General features: G+C 39.3%; 1 protein-coding gene across 2 annotated transcripts in view; it reads left to right on the plus strand.

Moving 5' to 3' along the window:
- The window catches only part of LOC126333037 (MORN repeat-containing protein 4 homolog), a 30786-nt gene extending 22461 nt beyond the window's left edge, over positions 1 to 8325 (plus strand). For both annotated transcript variants that reach the window (XM_049996710.1, XM_049996719.1), the window contains exons 3-4: positions 7765 to 7874; positions 7954 to 8325. In XM_049996710.1, coding sequence (XP_049852667.1) covers positions 7765 to 7874; positions 7954 to 8108 — 265 coding nt within the window. In that variant the 3' untranslated portion in view covers positions 8109 to 8325. The remainder of the gene's footprint in view (positions 1 to 7764; positions 7875 to 7953) is intronic.
- The last annotated feature ends 6610 nt before the right edge of the window (positions 8326 to 14935 follow it).

Raw genomic sequence — 14935 nt, forward strand, 5'->3', positions numbered from 1 at the left:
TTAATAAACGGTCACAATGCCCATATAGTACTAGGGACAGAAAGTTGGCTGAAACCACATGTGAACAGTAATGAAATCCTAAACTCATATTGGAATGTATATCACAGAGACAGGCTGGACAGTTAAGGGGGAGGCGTGTTTATAGCGATAAGAAGTGCAATAGTATCGAAGGAAATTGACAGAGATTCTAATTGTGAAATGATTTGGGTGAAGGTCACGGTTAAAGCAGGCTCAGACATGGTAATTGGATGTCTCTATAGGCCCCCGGCCTGAGCAGCTGTTGTGGCTCAGCACCTGAAGAATAATTCGGAAAATATTTTGAGTAGATTTCCCCACCATGTTATAGTTCTGGGTGGAGATTTTAATTTGCCGGATATAGACTGGGAGACTCAAACATTTATAATGGGTGGCAGGGACAAAGAATCCAGTGAAATATTTGTAAGTGCTTTATCTGAAAACTACCTTGAGCAGTTAAACAGAGAACCGACTCGTGGCGATAACATATTAGACCTTCTGGTGACAAACAGGCCCAAACTATTTGAATCAGTTAATGCAGAACAGGGAATCAGCAATCATAAAGCGGTTACTGCATCGATGATTTCAGCCATAAATAGAAATATTAAAACAGGTAGGAAGATTTTTCTGTTTAGCAAAAGTGACAAAAAGGAGATTACAGAGTACCTGACAGCTCAACACAAAAGTTTTGTCTCAAGTACAGATAGTATTGAGGATCAGTGGACAAAGTTCAAAACCATCGTACAATATGCGTTAGGTGAGTATGTGCCAAGCAAGATCATAAGAGATGGAAAAGAGCCACCGTGGTACAACAACCGAGTTAGAAAACTGCTGCGGAAGCAAAGGGAACTTCACAGCAAACATAAACATAGCCAAAGCCTTGCAGACAAACAAAAATTACGTGAAGCGAAATGTAGTGTGAGAAGGGCTATGCGAGAGGCTTTCAATGAATTCAAAAGTAAAGTTCTATGTACTGACTTGGCAGAAAATCCTAAGAAATTTTGGTCCTATGTCAAAGTGGTAGGTGGATCAAAACAAGATGTCCAGACACTCTGTGACCAAAATGGTACTGAAACAGAGGATGACAGACTAAAGGCCGAAATACTAAATGTCTTCTTCCAAAGCTGTTTCACAGAGGAAGACTGCACTGTGCTTCCTTCTCTAGATTGTCGCACAGTTGACAAAATGGTAAATATCGAAATAGACGATAGAGGGATAGAGAAACAATTAAAATCGCTCAAAAGAGGAAAGGCTGCAGGTCCTGATGGGATACCAGTTCGATTTTACAAAGAGTATGCGAAGGAACTTGCCCCCCTTCTTGCAGCGGTGTACCGTAGGTCTCTAGAAGAGCAAAGCGTTCCAAAGGATTGGAAAAGGGCACAGTTCAACCCCGTTTTCAAGAAGGGACATCGAACAGATGTGCAGAACTATAGACCTATATCTCTAACGTCGATCAGTTGTAGAATTTTGGAACACGTATTATGTTCGAGTATAATGTCTTTTCTGGAGACTAGAAATCTACTCTGTAGGAATCAGCATGGGTTTTGTAAAAGACGGTCGTGTGAAACCCAGCTATTCGTCCACGAGCCTCAGAGGGCCTTAGACATGGGTTCACAGGTAGATGCTGTGTTTCTTGACTTCCGCAAGGTGTTTGACACAGTTCCCCACAGTCGTTTAATGAACAAAGTAAGAGCATATGGACTATCAGGTCAATTGTGTGATTGGATTGAGGAGTTCCTAGATAACAGAACGCAGCATGTCATTCTCAATGGAGAGAAGTCTTCCGAAGTAAGAGTGATTTCAGGTGTGCCGCAGGGGAGTGTCATAGGACCGTTGCTATTCACAATATACATAAATGACCTGGTGGATGACATCGGAAGTTCACTGAGGCTTTTTTCAGATGATGCTGTGGTGTATTGAGAGGTTGCAACAATGGAAAATTGTACTGAAATGCAGGAGGATCTGCAGCGAATTGACGCATGGTGCACGGAATGGCAACTGAATCTCAATGTAGACAAGTGTAATGTGATGCGAATACATAGAAAGATAGGTCCCTTATCATTTAGCTACAAAATAGCAGGTCAGCAACTGGAAGCAGTTAATTCCGTAAATTATCTGGGAGTACACATTAGGAGTGATTTAAAATGGAATTGGGTCTGTCTCTAAGCCAGCGCCATCTCGTAGTGCGGAGACGGACGAGCGCCGTGCCTGCACTGTTGTGCTTAGCGGGGCGTGCTCTAGTGGGAAAGTTGTGTACGCGTTGACTACGCGGAACTATGTACGCCACAACAGCTGTCTGTATCATTGAGGCATGCAAGCTGCCCCACCAACTGCAATTGCATTATCCACGTTCATGGGGGGGGGGGGGGGGGGATGCAAATCATATTTCATATACTACAGAGTGGTGAATGCGATGAAAGGTAAAAAAAAAAAAGAGTGGGGCGGGGAGGGGGAATGGGAGAAAGAAGTCTATATGTGGGTGTGGAACAGTTATAACAAGCATATTATCAAATGGTGGGAGGAATAGAGAAATAATAACTGGCTGTTGTTACTTTAGGAAGAGTGAGTACTGGAACTGTGCGTGCAAAGTCATAAAATGACACATACCTTTGTACAGCTATGAATTCTTGCTGAAGTTGTGTGGAATATTTGCTTAGTATTAAGTTATCTGACATTAGCCTAGGATTCGTGATGAACAATTGTTGTGGAACATTAATATTGTGTATTCATATTTTTAATGTAATACCTATTTTATTTCACAAAAAGTTCAAGTTACTGAAAGGGGATTTCCAACAAATGGGAAATATACTTCTTTTAAGATGTACAAAAAGTCTTGAAGAGATAAGTAAAGTGATGTAAGACTACTTGGTAATTTTCGCAAAATTACACGAAAAATGTGGTACATTCGAGAGCAAGGCAGCTAGAATCTACTATTGTGGTCTAAATGTTGTCAAGCAGGGTTCTCATGCCAGTCTCCATTGTTATATTAAACATTTGAGTTGTTTACTTCTGCACTGCAGAAATACGAAATGTTGTTTATATGGTGTATTGGTGTATGTAAAAAAAAAAAGCATCAGAAAATTATGATGGTTCGAGAATATCTATCCTGGTTGCTAGTGTCCAACACAGCAGGCACCTGCATGCCTTATCAGGATGCTAGTCCAAATAGGCCGCTAGAGAGTGAGAGAACAAGAAAGAGAACTGCAACTGACAGAGAACATACAGAAGTGTTCTCGCTATGGCATTTTGCAGACTAGATATCACACAAAGAGTGTTGTGAAGAAATGTGGGTCAGTTAGATAAGTATCATTCACATTAACATAAATCCCACCCCTTTCTCCTGTGTTTATACCAGACATTCATAGGTCCTTATTTGACACTTCATATACAGTTTTATCACTTTGCTCTGCAACTTATGAAATATGAAATGATGTTTCTCAAATGTTTGCTCTTTTCTGGTGAAACAATATTTATTTGTATATTCTGGAAAGATTAAGATCATCAGGTTCTCTATTACATCCAACCAGACATTTTCTATATATTTTACAATATGCTGATTATGATGTGCATGTTATATGAAGCCTTACGTATGGAATATAACTCTTAGAAATAACTACAACATAAACAGTGGAAACCAATAGTCACTGTAGTAGTGGGGGAAAAAATTATATTAGATCATGAAAAGTTCAACAACAAAGATAGATAACAAGTACATAGATTTAAACTGAGGGTGCAGGCAGCAGTGGATACAAAACAAAGTGGAAGAGGAATAGGATAAACCAAAAGAGTAATGAGGAGAGGGGAGAAAGAAAATGATTCAGTTGACTGAGAAATGGGCGGTGTACTTGAGGGCAACATTAGGGAAATGGAAGAGGACATAGATGAAAATGAAATGGGAGATCTGACACTGCATGAAGAATTTGACAGAGCTCTGAAAGACCAAATTTGAAACAAGGCCCCAGGAGTAGATATCATTCCATTAGAACTACTGATAGCCTTGGGAGAGCCAGCCCTGACAAAACTTTACCATCTGGTGAGCAAGATGTATGAGACAGGCAATATACCCTCAGACTTCAAGAAGAATATAATAATTCCAATCCCAAAGAAAAGAAATGTTAACAGGTGTGAAAATTACTGAACTATCAGTTTAATAAGTCACAGCTGCAAAATACTAACTCAAATTCTTTACAGACGAATGGAAAAACAGGTAGAAGCTGACCTTGGGGAATATCAGTGTGGATTCTATGTAATTCTTGGAACAATATAATAATTCCAATCCCAAAGAAAAGAAATGTTAACAGGTGTGAAAATTACTGAACTATCAGTTTAATAAGTCACAGCTGCAAAATACTAACTCAAATTCTTTACAGACGAATGGAAAAACAGGTAGAAGCTGACCTTGGGGAAGATCAGTTTGGATTCTATGTAATTCTTGGAACATGTGAGGCAATACTGTGTTGTTACTCGCTGCTCTTTCAAAGTGCCGCCACGCAGTTACACGCGTCCTCTACATGCGGCGCTGTCTGCCAGCCATGTAGCAGCAGCAGCGCCACCTAAGCGGCCAGCCAGCCAGCGGCCGCTAGACTCGGACTCAGTTCGGATTTGACTGTTAAAGTATACACACGTCTTACTTTGTTTACTTGATCTGTGACTTACTTGTATTGTGTCATCCTTGAAATATATTTGTTCAACTTCATGTTATAACATACTGACCCTACGACTTATCTTAAAAATAGATTAAGGAAAGGCAAACCAATGTTTCTAGCATTTATACACTTAGAGAAAGCTTTTGACAATGTTGACTAGAATAGTCTCTTTCAAATTATGTTGGTGGCAGGGGTCAAATATAGGAAGTGAAGGCTATTTACAACTTGTACAGAAACCAGATGGCAGTTATAAGAGTTGAGGGGCATGAAAGGGAAGAAGTAGTTGGGAAGGGAGTGACACATGGTTGTAGCATATCCCAATGTTATTCAATCTGTATATTGAGCTAGCAGTAAAGGAAACAAAAGAAAAATTTAGAGTAGGAATTAAAATCCATGGAGAAGAAATAAAAACTTTGAGGTTTGCCGATGACATTGTAATTCTCCCAGCGACAGCAAAGGGTCTGGAAGAGCAGTTGAATGGGATGAACAGTATCTTGAAAAGAGGGTATAAGAAGAACATCAACAAAAGCAAAACAAGGATAATGGAATGTAGTCAAATTAAATCATGTGATGCTCAGAAAATTAGTTTAGGAAATGAGACACTTAAAATAGTAGTTGAGTTTTGCTATTTGGGGAGTAAAATAAATGATGATGGTCGAAGTAGGATATAAAATGTAGACTGGCAATGGCAAGGAAAGCATTTCTGAAGAAGAGAAATTTGTAAACTTTGAGTATCAATTTACCTAAGCGTCAGGAAGTCTTTTCTGAAAGTTTTTGTATGGAGTGTAGCCATGTATGGAAGTGAAACATTGAGGATAAATAGTTTAGACAAGAAGAAAAAAGAACCTTCCAAAATGTCGTGTTACAGAAGAATGCTGACGATCAGATAGGTAGATCTTGTAACTATTGAGGAGGTACTGAGTAGAATTGGGAAGCAGAGGAATTTGGGGCACAATTTGACAAGATGTAGGGATGGGTTGGTAGGGCATGTTTTGAGGCATCTAGGGATCACCAATTTAGTATTGGAGGGGAGCATTGGGGTTAAAAATCGTAGAGGGAGACGAAGAGATGAATACACTAAGCAGATTCAGAAGGCTGTAGGTTGCAGTAGTTACTTGAAGATGAAGATTGCACATGATATAGTAGCATGGAGAGCTGCATCAAACATCTCTGGACTGAAGACCACAAAAATTACACATGTGGACACAGTCAGGAGACTAGATAAATGAGGCCTTGTGCTGCAATTGTGATGATTATAGAAGATCCCTGGTGTCTAATTTGAGGTACAATGATGCATACACACTGAGGATCCAATGAAATAAATGTAGCCTACACTTCTCATATAATTTGTCTGGTTATGACCATCCTGAATGAGTGTGTAAATTACTGATGTCATCAAATGCAGATGTTGTAGATGTAATCTGCAAGAGTAGTTTGAAAATTTAGTGACACTTTTTTATACCACCTGATCACTAATTCACTTAGTCCATCAGCATGCCAGTGCCTTGATCCCATCTTGAAAATTAGATTCCTCCTGGCCTGCAAAATACCTGCTGTTAGTTCTTCATTTGAAGAGACTCTCCATTCACTGAGGAAGCTTCTGAGCATGGGTAAGAGATGGAAGTCTATGGACCCAATTTAGATGAATAAGGGGGGTGGGGTCAACAATTTGTAGCTTAACTCATGTATTTTGGCATGGCATTGCCACTTTGTGAGTGGGCATGCATTGTCTAGCATTTCTGATCCTGCAATAAGTCACCGCATCCATTTAGCAAATAATTTTCTCATATCCAATTCCACTGTTAAAAACCGAGCGAGGTGGCGCAGTGGTTAGCACACTGGACTCGCATTCGGGAGGACGACGGTTCAATCCCGTCTCCAGCCATCCTGATTTAGGTTTTCCGTGATTTCCCTAAATCGTTTCAGGCAAATGCCGGGATGGTTCCTTTGAGAGGGCGCGGCCGATTTCCTTCCTAACCCTTCCCTAACCCGAGCTTGCGCTCCGTCTCTAATGACCTCGTTGTCGACGGGACGTTAAACACTAACCACCACCATCCACTGTTAAAATGTGATGTGCTGATCTGGATGACCTCCCAACAACTTCAGCAATTTCCCATGCTTTCAGTCAGTGATCTTTGACCATTTTATGCACTTTCACAATAATTTTTGGGGTAGTGGCACATCTTAGCCAACCACTACATTGATTATCTAAGGTGCCCTGATTGAACTTAAACTTGTTTGTCCATTTAGCTACAGTTGAATACTACTACACAGCAGATAATTGAAGCTGTCTTTGTCAGGTACAGCAGAAGTGGCAATGTATTGTAAATGTTTGATTCAGAATCATAGGAACTTTCACAGAGGAATCTTACCTCAGGCATGTTAAATTGAAATATGCATCCACAATTTCATACAAATATTTTAATCTTTGCTCTAGAAAAGATACCGCAGGGTAACTGAGACCATGTGTGGTTTCAATGTGATCACTGGTTAGCCCAATCGTGCTGTGATGCAGCACCTTTTTTTGCATCAGTAGTCTTATGGCATATTTTGTGGTCTGCCAGGATTTCACAATGTCTTAACAGACATCCTATGATCCTGTCCTTTCATCTACTCACTGTCAGTATTTCTCACTTATACTTTCTCACAACAATTCTACAGACAATCTCCTCAGTGCCTGTCTTATCAGTCCACTCAGTTTTCAACATCCTCCTCTAACACCATACATCAAATGTCTTGATTTTCTTCTTTCCTAATTTTTCTTGCAGACCATGATTCATTTCCATACAATGCCATGTTCCAGACATACATTTTCAGAAATTCCTGCTCTATGGTTGTTTTTCAAGACATGCTCTCTTTGCTTGTGTTAGTATGCTTCTTATATCATCCTTGCTTCATTTGTCATGTATTATTTTGCTTCCATAGCAGCAGAAGCAAAATGCTGCAGCAAAATGGTCTGCCAGATCGTCCAATTAACTGCTGTGGCTTTATAAAACAAATGTTTTCACTGTTAAATATCAACAAAAGCATACATTTGTGGAGGTAATGTCTTAATTAATGTTTATTATTAATTATTTATTATATATTTCTTTCTGTAATTTAGGTATGAAGGAGAATTCATGCAAGGTTGGTTCCATGGACACGGGGTATTTTGGCGTGCCGATGGCATGAGATACGAAGGGGAGTTCCGAGGAGGACGCATCTGGGGCCTCGGTAAGCCCAAAACTGTTAGTGTTAGTGTGTTTTGTTCTGAGGGAACATTAAAATTACTGTGTCTTGCATTCATTTCCAGGACTGGTCACTTATAGTGATGAAAGCCATGGATTCCCAAGAAATGAAGGCTTCTTCCAGGATTGCCGCCTGGTTCGCAAGAAGCGTTGTCCAGAAGTTGTGCAGAGGGCCCAGAGGGTTGCGCTCATGGCACGTGCGCAGATAGACAAACACTAGTGCTGCATAAGGCTACAGCTGGAAACCACCTGTCTTTTGTATCCACCTACAAAATGAAGAGCTACATATTTTTAAAATGGAAATGCTGGTGCAACAGATTATGTTTCTATTAGAAGTGCATCGATAAATAAGTATGAACTCTAAAAGATTAACACAAATATGCATTGCATAATGTAGTATTACTTGGCAGTGAAATAATAAAGTGATTGAAAAGTTATTGTAGATGTAGAAAAACATTCTGAGTGTAAAATGCTATACTATTTGCCTTTCCTTAACAAAAGACAATTTAAACTTTCTAATCCATATCCAAATGCTGTACATATTGTTATTGTTGTTATAGGCTACACAAACTAAATAACGCACAGTAGTATTCAAATATTCTATAGGAATCGAAAAGATGACTAGACTAATTACAACATACTCATTGCAAACTAAAACTGCTATGTACTGCTGAACACACACTTCAATATATTATTCAGTGCCTTGTCAATTGAATGGGTAGGAGAGACTCACTCTGTGTAAACATACATACATTCTGATAAGTGGAACTGAGGACAACATTTAACACCAATATAGTTTAAAGATTATAATTCTTAAATCATAAATATAAGACTGAAAATATTCACAACATAAAATGGCTTCTCAAAGTAAAAACTAATAAAACTTGCATAACTACTTGTCTAGGGAACCTAGATGTTCACTGAAAGTGGATTAAGAGGTGTCACCTACAGATGTGATTCATGAACCAGCAGTCACAGATGTGTACCAGAAATTCAATATAAAAAATCTGTTAAGTGAAGCTTCTACTAAACAAGGGCAAAGAAGCAGAAAAAGGAACCCCATGAAAGAAAAAGGTAGAAGTGAAAGAGAGGAGAAAGCAGAGCTAATCAGAAAATATTTCAAAAAAGACTATCACAGAAATCATATGTTACAATGTTCTCTTAAGAGGATATCAAAAGAGCTGCTAATTTCCCCTGTGTAAAATTCTGGACAGACTCCATGTTTTATGATTCATGACATCAGGTACAGAGATAAAGGTTCTTGAAGTTGCAGAATTTGTATGTCTGTGGTCCTCCAAGGTTTTTTCCTTGTAGTATTTTCTTTGATTATTAGTTTCAGAGAGGAATGATTATCTTCAAATCAGTCTCTGTTGATAGTATGTCAATATGGTCCCCATTACATGGGTCTTTTATGATTGTTTCTCTTTCAGCTTGATCAAATGTTTTCTGGCACTCTCAGTCTTGGGTCAGCTTTTGCATTTTTTAATCCCATGCTATTAATAAAGATGGTTCTGAGGATGATTGCTACATTGCATCTTACACACACCTGACTTTGAGTTCATTAATCATTTAATTTGATCATTGTGTTCCATAGGTTGCACCAAGAAGGAGAACCTTCAGCATTATGGACTGAATCACGATATTCATTAACAAATGACAAACAGATTCTTAAAACTTAATCTTTACCCTGTAATAACAATTAACTCATCACTGTGCTAGACTTATTCACACCAGCTGAATTTAATCAACTAAATTAGAAAGAAAGCTAGTACTCCGAAAAAGTTGCTACTTCCTCAGTTACGTTAAGTAGCTGCTATTTATTTTCTGTTGGTAGGTTACTGTTTACTTGATTAATTTGGTATTTTTCAAAGAATTAGTAATCTACATCTGTAAATACAGAATTCTGTTTCCAATCCATTGCAGCTTTACAGCAAACACTGCTTCTTGTTTCTACTAATGTATTGAAAGAGGGGTTAATAAAGTATGGTCTTCATTTTCTTGCAAACTGGTTGACATTCCCAATTTATTGCTTTATGTTAGATGGTAGCTTTTTGAATACCTGCCCTTTGAACCCTAGACAAAGAAGCAAAGTCAAATTATTTATCTGTCTCATATTCTGACTGTATAGATCACAATTCAGCTGACCTTTTTTCCAATTGGCCAGCCAGGAGCCATTTGACTATTTGAGTTCCTTCTCACTTGTTCCTTTTCTTCCAAAACTCTTTGATCTTTTCACCACGTCTGTTTTTTTCTTTCTTCAGACCACTTCTTACATCTTGTCTTATTGCTTCTACTTGGGAATCTTTTTAAACTGGGAACTTCCCTTCTGAAAGTATCTCTTTTTGTGGCTTCTTCTGCTTTTATGTTGTTCTGTATTCTAATATTTCTAGTTTGTCTAATTTACAATTCAGTGCTAAGCATTCAGTTGTGTAGAGGTATTATGGTTTCTCTACAACCTTGTACACAGAGGTGACAAAAGTCATGGAGACCTCCTGATATCATGCCAGAACTCCTTTTGCCCAGTGTAGTGCAGAAACTTGACATAGCATGGACTCATGTTCTGGAAGTCCCCTGCAGAAATATTGAGCCGTGCTGCCTCTATATATATTTGTGAAAGTGTTGCCAGTGAACGATTTTGTGCATGAACTGACCTCTCAATTACATCCCATAAATGTTTGATGGGATGCAAGTCGGGCGACCTGAGTGTTGAAATCTTTCATTTAAATTGTTCAGAATGTTCATCAAATGGATTGTGGCCCAGTGACATGGCGCACTGTCATCCATAAAAATTTCATCATTGTTTGGAAACATGAAATCCATGAGTGGCTGCAAATGGTCTCTGAGTAGCTGAAAATAACCATTGCTGGTCAATGATCAGTTCAATTTGACCCGAAGTCCCAGCCCTTTCCATGTAAACAAAGCCCACACCATTATGGAGCCACCAGCAGCTTGCAAAGTTCCTTGTTAACAATGTGGATCCACAGCTTCTTGGAGTCTGTGCCATACTTCAACCCTCTTATTAACTGAAATTGGGACTCATGTGACCAGGACATGGTTTTCCATTCATCTAGGGTCCAATCGATGTGGTCATGAACCGAGGAGAGACGCTGTAGTTGATGTGCTGTTAGCAGAGGAACTCACATTGGTTGTCTGCTGCCAAAAGCTTGTTAATGACAGGTTTCCTCAAACTGCCCTAATGAATACCTTCATTGTATCTCCCAGATTGATTTCTGTGGTTGTTTCACTCGGTGTTGCTTGTCTGTTAGCATTGACAATTCTACACAAACAGAAACAGTGCTGCTCTTGGTCATTAAGTGAAGACCATCAGCCACTGCATTGCCCTTGGTGAGAGGTAATGCCTGACAATTGATATTCTTGGCACACTTTTTACACTGTGGATTTCAGAATATTGAGTTCCCTAGTGATTTTCAAAGTAGAATGTCCCATGCATCCATCTCCAATTACCATTCTGCATTCAAGGCCTGTTACCTCCAGTAGTGTGGCTATAACCAAGTCAGAAACCTTTTCAGTTGAACACCACAATATAAATGATATAAATGACAGCCCCAACAATGCATTGCTCTTTTATATCTTATGTTTGTGGTACTACCGCCATCTGTATATTTGCAAATCCCTGTCCCATGAATTTTGCAACCCCAGGGTAATGCATTATTTTTGCATTTCTTGATTTTTTTATATTATCTTCCTGTTTTCTGAATCCTTTAATTTATAACAGATTTTCCTAACCCATTGCTTGAGTTCACTCGCCAAGACACTTGATCTTTCTTGACCCTAACTATTTGAGCAATGTCTACCTGTAAAAAATTTGATGCATTCTTTATATTAGTGGTGAATCGGGTTTCCTCAGTATAGATCCATTCCATGCCACTGATTTGTATTTCTACTTCTACCAGTTTTTCTGGCAGTGCAGCAACATCATCTGCAACTGTCTTGCAGTTTACTTCAATCCACTGCTTCTTTCTTCCCAGTTTGATTGGTGATACTTGATACTATTTTAATATTTCATTCCAACATATTAATGTGTTTCTAACAAACAATTGAAGAGGACTGAATATAAGTCATAACTTTTTAATGTTAATGGGGTGGGGGGAAGGGGGGGGGGCAGAAAGGACATTTGGCTGTGGCAGTAGGTTCTCAAGGTCAGGATGTGAGTGACAGGGACAAAGTATGTGATAGCCAGCCAGATGCCTGGAGGTGCTTGTGAAACACTATCAACAAAGTAAACCTTTACTTCTTCAAGATATACAGTTGTCTTGTTTCTTTGGTGGGGCAGGAATGGTGCACACTGCTCCAGGAATGTACCAATACATGTAAGTGCATGGCTCACAGTCTCAATCCATGGAGGGGCAGCAGGTTTTGCATGCATACTACAAGGACAGTCCTAAGAGTAAGATCTCCTAAATTTTGAGATATACAAACTATCATTTATTTTTATTATAGTTACATCATTTTAAAGTTTGAATAATACTTTATTTTTGTATTTAATTGCCATTTTGGTCGATATTTTTTTGTAGATGCTCACTGCCATGTCCCGCAGGAAGTGTTGAACCTCATCATTCACCTCTATATTGGAGCAGAACATTTGGTCTGACAAATCTTCCTTCAAATTAGGGAACAAGTTGTGGTTTCCGTGCTAGATCTGAACTGCATGATGGATGGGTGATGATGTTCCAACCAAAGGTTTGCTGGAGTTCATTGGTTTGACGGTTGACATGTGGGGAGGCTGGCAGGTGATGTGTTGGCAGGCATTATCATAGGGAACGTTTACCTCCTTGCTTATCATTCCTCTTCCCTAGTTCTGAATTGCCTTTCTGAGTTGTTACAGTGTTTCACAGCATCTGTCAACACTTATTCTTCCAGCTGGCAGAAAGTTGACCAACTGTACCCCGTCTGGTCCCAAAAAACAGTTTTCAAAAGTTTATCTGGACGCTGTGTATGTTTGAATTATTGTGGCTTGGGCGAAGAGGGATGCCACTCTTATGTGACTATTATTTTGTCTCAAGTGTAAAGTGGAATGCTCAGGTTTCATCACCCATGACAATAGAGTCCAAGAGGACATCCTTTTGATCTGCATAGTAATGCAGAAAGTCGTGGGAAGAATCAACTCATTGCTGTTTGTGGTCTTCTGTCAGCATATGTGGTACGCATCCTGCAAACATCTTCTGATGCTGCAACTTTCCTGTGAGTGGTGCTTTGGGAAACCTCAAGAATCATTGTGCAGAGAGCATCCATAGCTATCCTCTGATTTTCATGCATGGTTTCCTCAACCTTCACAACTGTCTCATCAGAAATTGATGGCCTGCCACTCCTTTCTGCATCATGAATTTCAGAATGACCCACTATAAACTCTCTACCTCACTTGGGTATGTTTCTGACATCGATGCATGACTGCCCACACATTTCTGTCAATCGGTGATGAGTTTCAACCAGTTTAACACTTTTATGTTCAGAAATCAGATAACTGCATGAACACACAGTGGTAGCATACAACAGGAGCTCCATTCTCAATGACTGCCAAGCCAAGACTGAGCATATGAGCAAAGTGTGCATTTATTTATTTGGGAGCAAAGGCAGTGTCCAACAGTGTGGCCAATGACCATATTAATAGTTTCTCTACATCCTCATGAAATAGAAAATCGTTATTTTTGGGGATTGCCCTTGTACATGCAACGTCAGTGGTCCTTCCTTGGCATTCTGCCCTGCTGCTGTATCCTCATCTGCTGTGCTCGTCTCTTGCACTAACAAGGGAAGCCTCAAAGTTTTACTCAGTTGTGCCAAGCATATTACTCCATGGCACTTCATTTTCCCATACTTTAACAAATCTGCCTCCGATTTGATGCAAGGTCTCCTTCGAAAAAGTCTTGACAAACACTTACAAATCAAAATTTTACACTGATGTTAATTTTTTTCGAATCAAGCTCAAACCTTGAAGCTCCTTGGCTCATTCCCCATTTCACAACATCATTCCTCAGGTTTTAGTTTTCTGAGCAACATATCTTAATAACTATTTATTATTCACAAACTAGCATAATCCTTTTCCTATAACATAGTGCACACACAATCAAGTCAGTTTAATTTATGGTCTCACTCTCTTCTCACTCAATTTGTAGTCCATTATTCTCATTCTCACACAATGGCTGCTCATCCTTTACTAGTAATCCAAGTAACTTGTATCTGATGTACTGGTAATTCAGGGTGATGTACAGGTCTTCGACTAATGTAACAGCAGATTACACAAATTGCTATTGGAACCACTAAAGCACCAGAAACTGTGACACTTACAGTCATAACACCGTGACATTGCTTATTGCATTATGTTGTACATGCTGAAGCATCTGCTTCACTGAGATTCATCCGTTCTGCTATGCTACAAATTAGTCTAATGAATTTAGGAGATACAAGTTCAGGGTATCATTCAGAAAGCTTAATTCTAGGTAGGCAGTAAATCCAATTGCTTCTCTGACCAATACATCAGATGATTGATGTAATGAAAGTTGTACCAGTAGCAGTATCTGGGAGACAGAATGTTGTCCCCGTTATGTCACAGGTCATACCATTAATTAGCATCCCAGTGCCCTGCAACTCCATGCTTTGTCATACTCTTCAGCTTTCCATGTTCATAATAGTTTACCATCATCATGTCCAGAGGAAAAAAGAAAAAAGAAAAAAAACGAGTAAACCCTGAAAATAAGAGCATGGTGACAGTATTTCCCTCTGACATCTGGCTGAAACTGTTTTTCCCAAGAACAGTTTTGTGTCACATACCTATTTCCCAATCTGAACTGATTCTGGTCAACTGTCTCTCTAGTACTCTCTTTGCAATCCTGTAAATGCTTCTTGTAACTTCCATATCTCATTTTGCACCTCCCATGCAATGTACTTCAATTGTAGCATCCACTAATGACTAGTCATTATGACATCTGATTGCTTGAAAAACAAGTGGTTGGTTCATCAGCTACTTTTTCCCCCAAAGAGGTGTGGGATCACCAGCAGTGTCACACACATCCTGGGCATTCTTGCTGGTAT

This window comes from Schistocerca gregaria, chromosome 1, assembly GCF_023897955.1.
Source record: "Schistocerca gregaria isolate iqSchGreg1 chromosome 1, iqSchGreg1.2, whole genome shotgun sequence".
Lineage (NCBI taxonomy): Eukaryota > Metazoa > Arthropoda > Insecta > Orthoptera > Acrididae > Schistocerca > Schistocerca gregaria.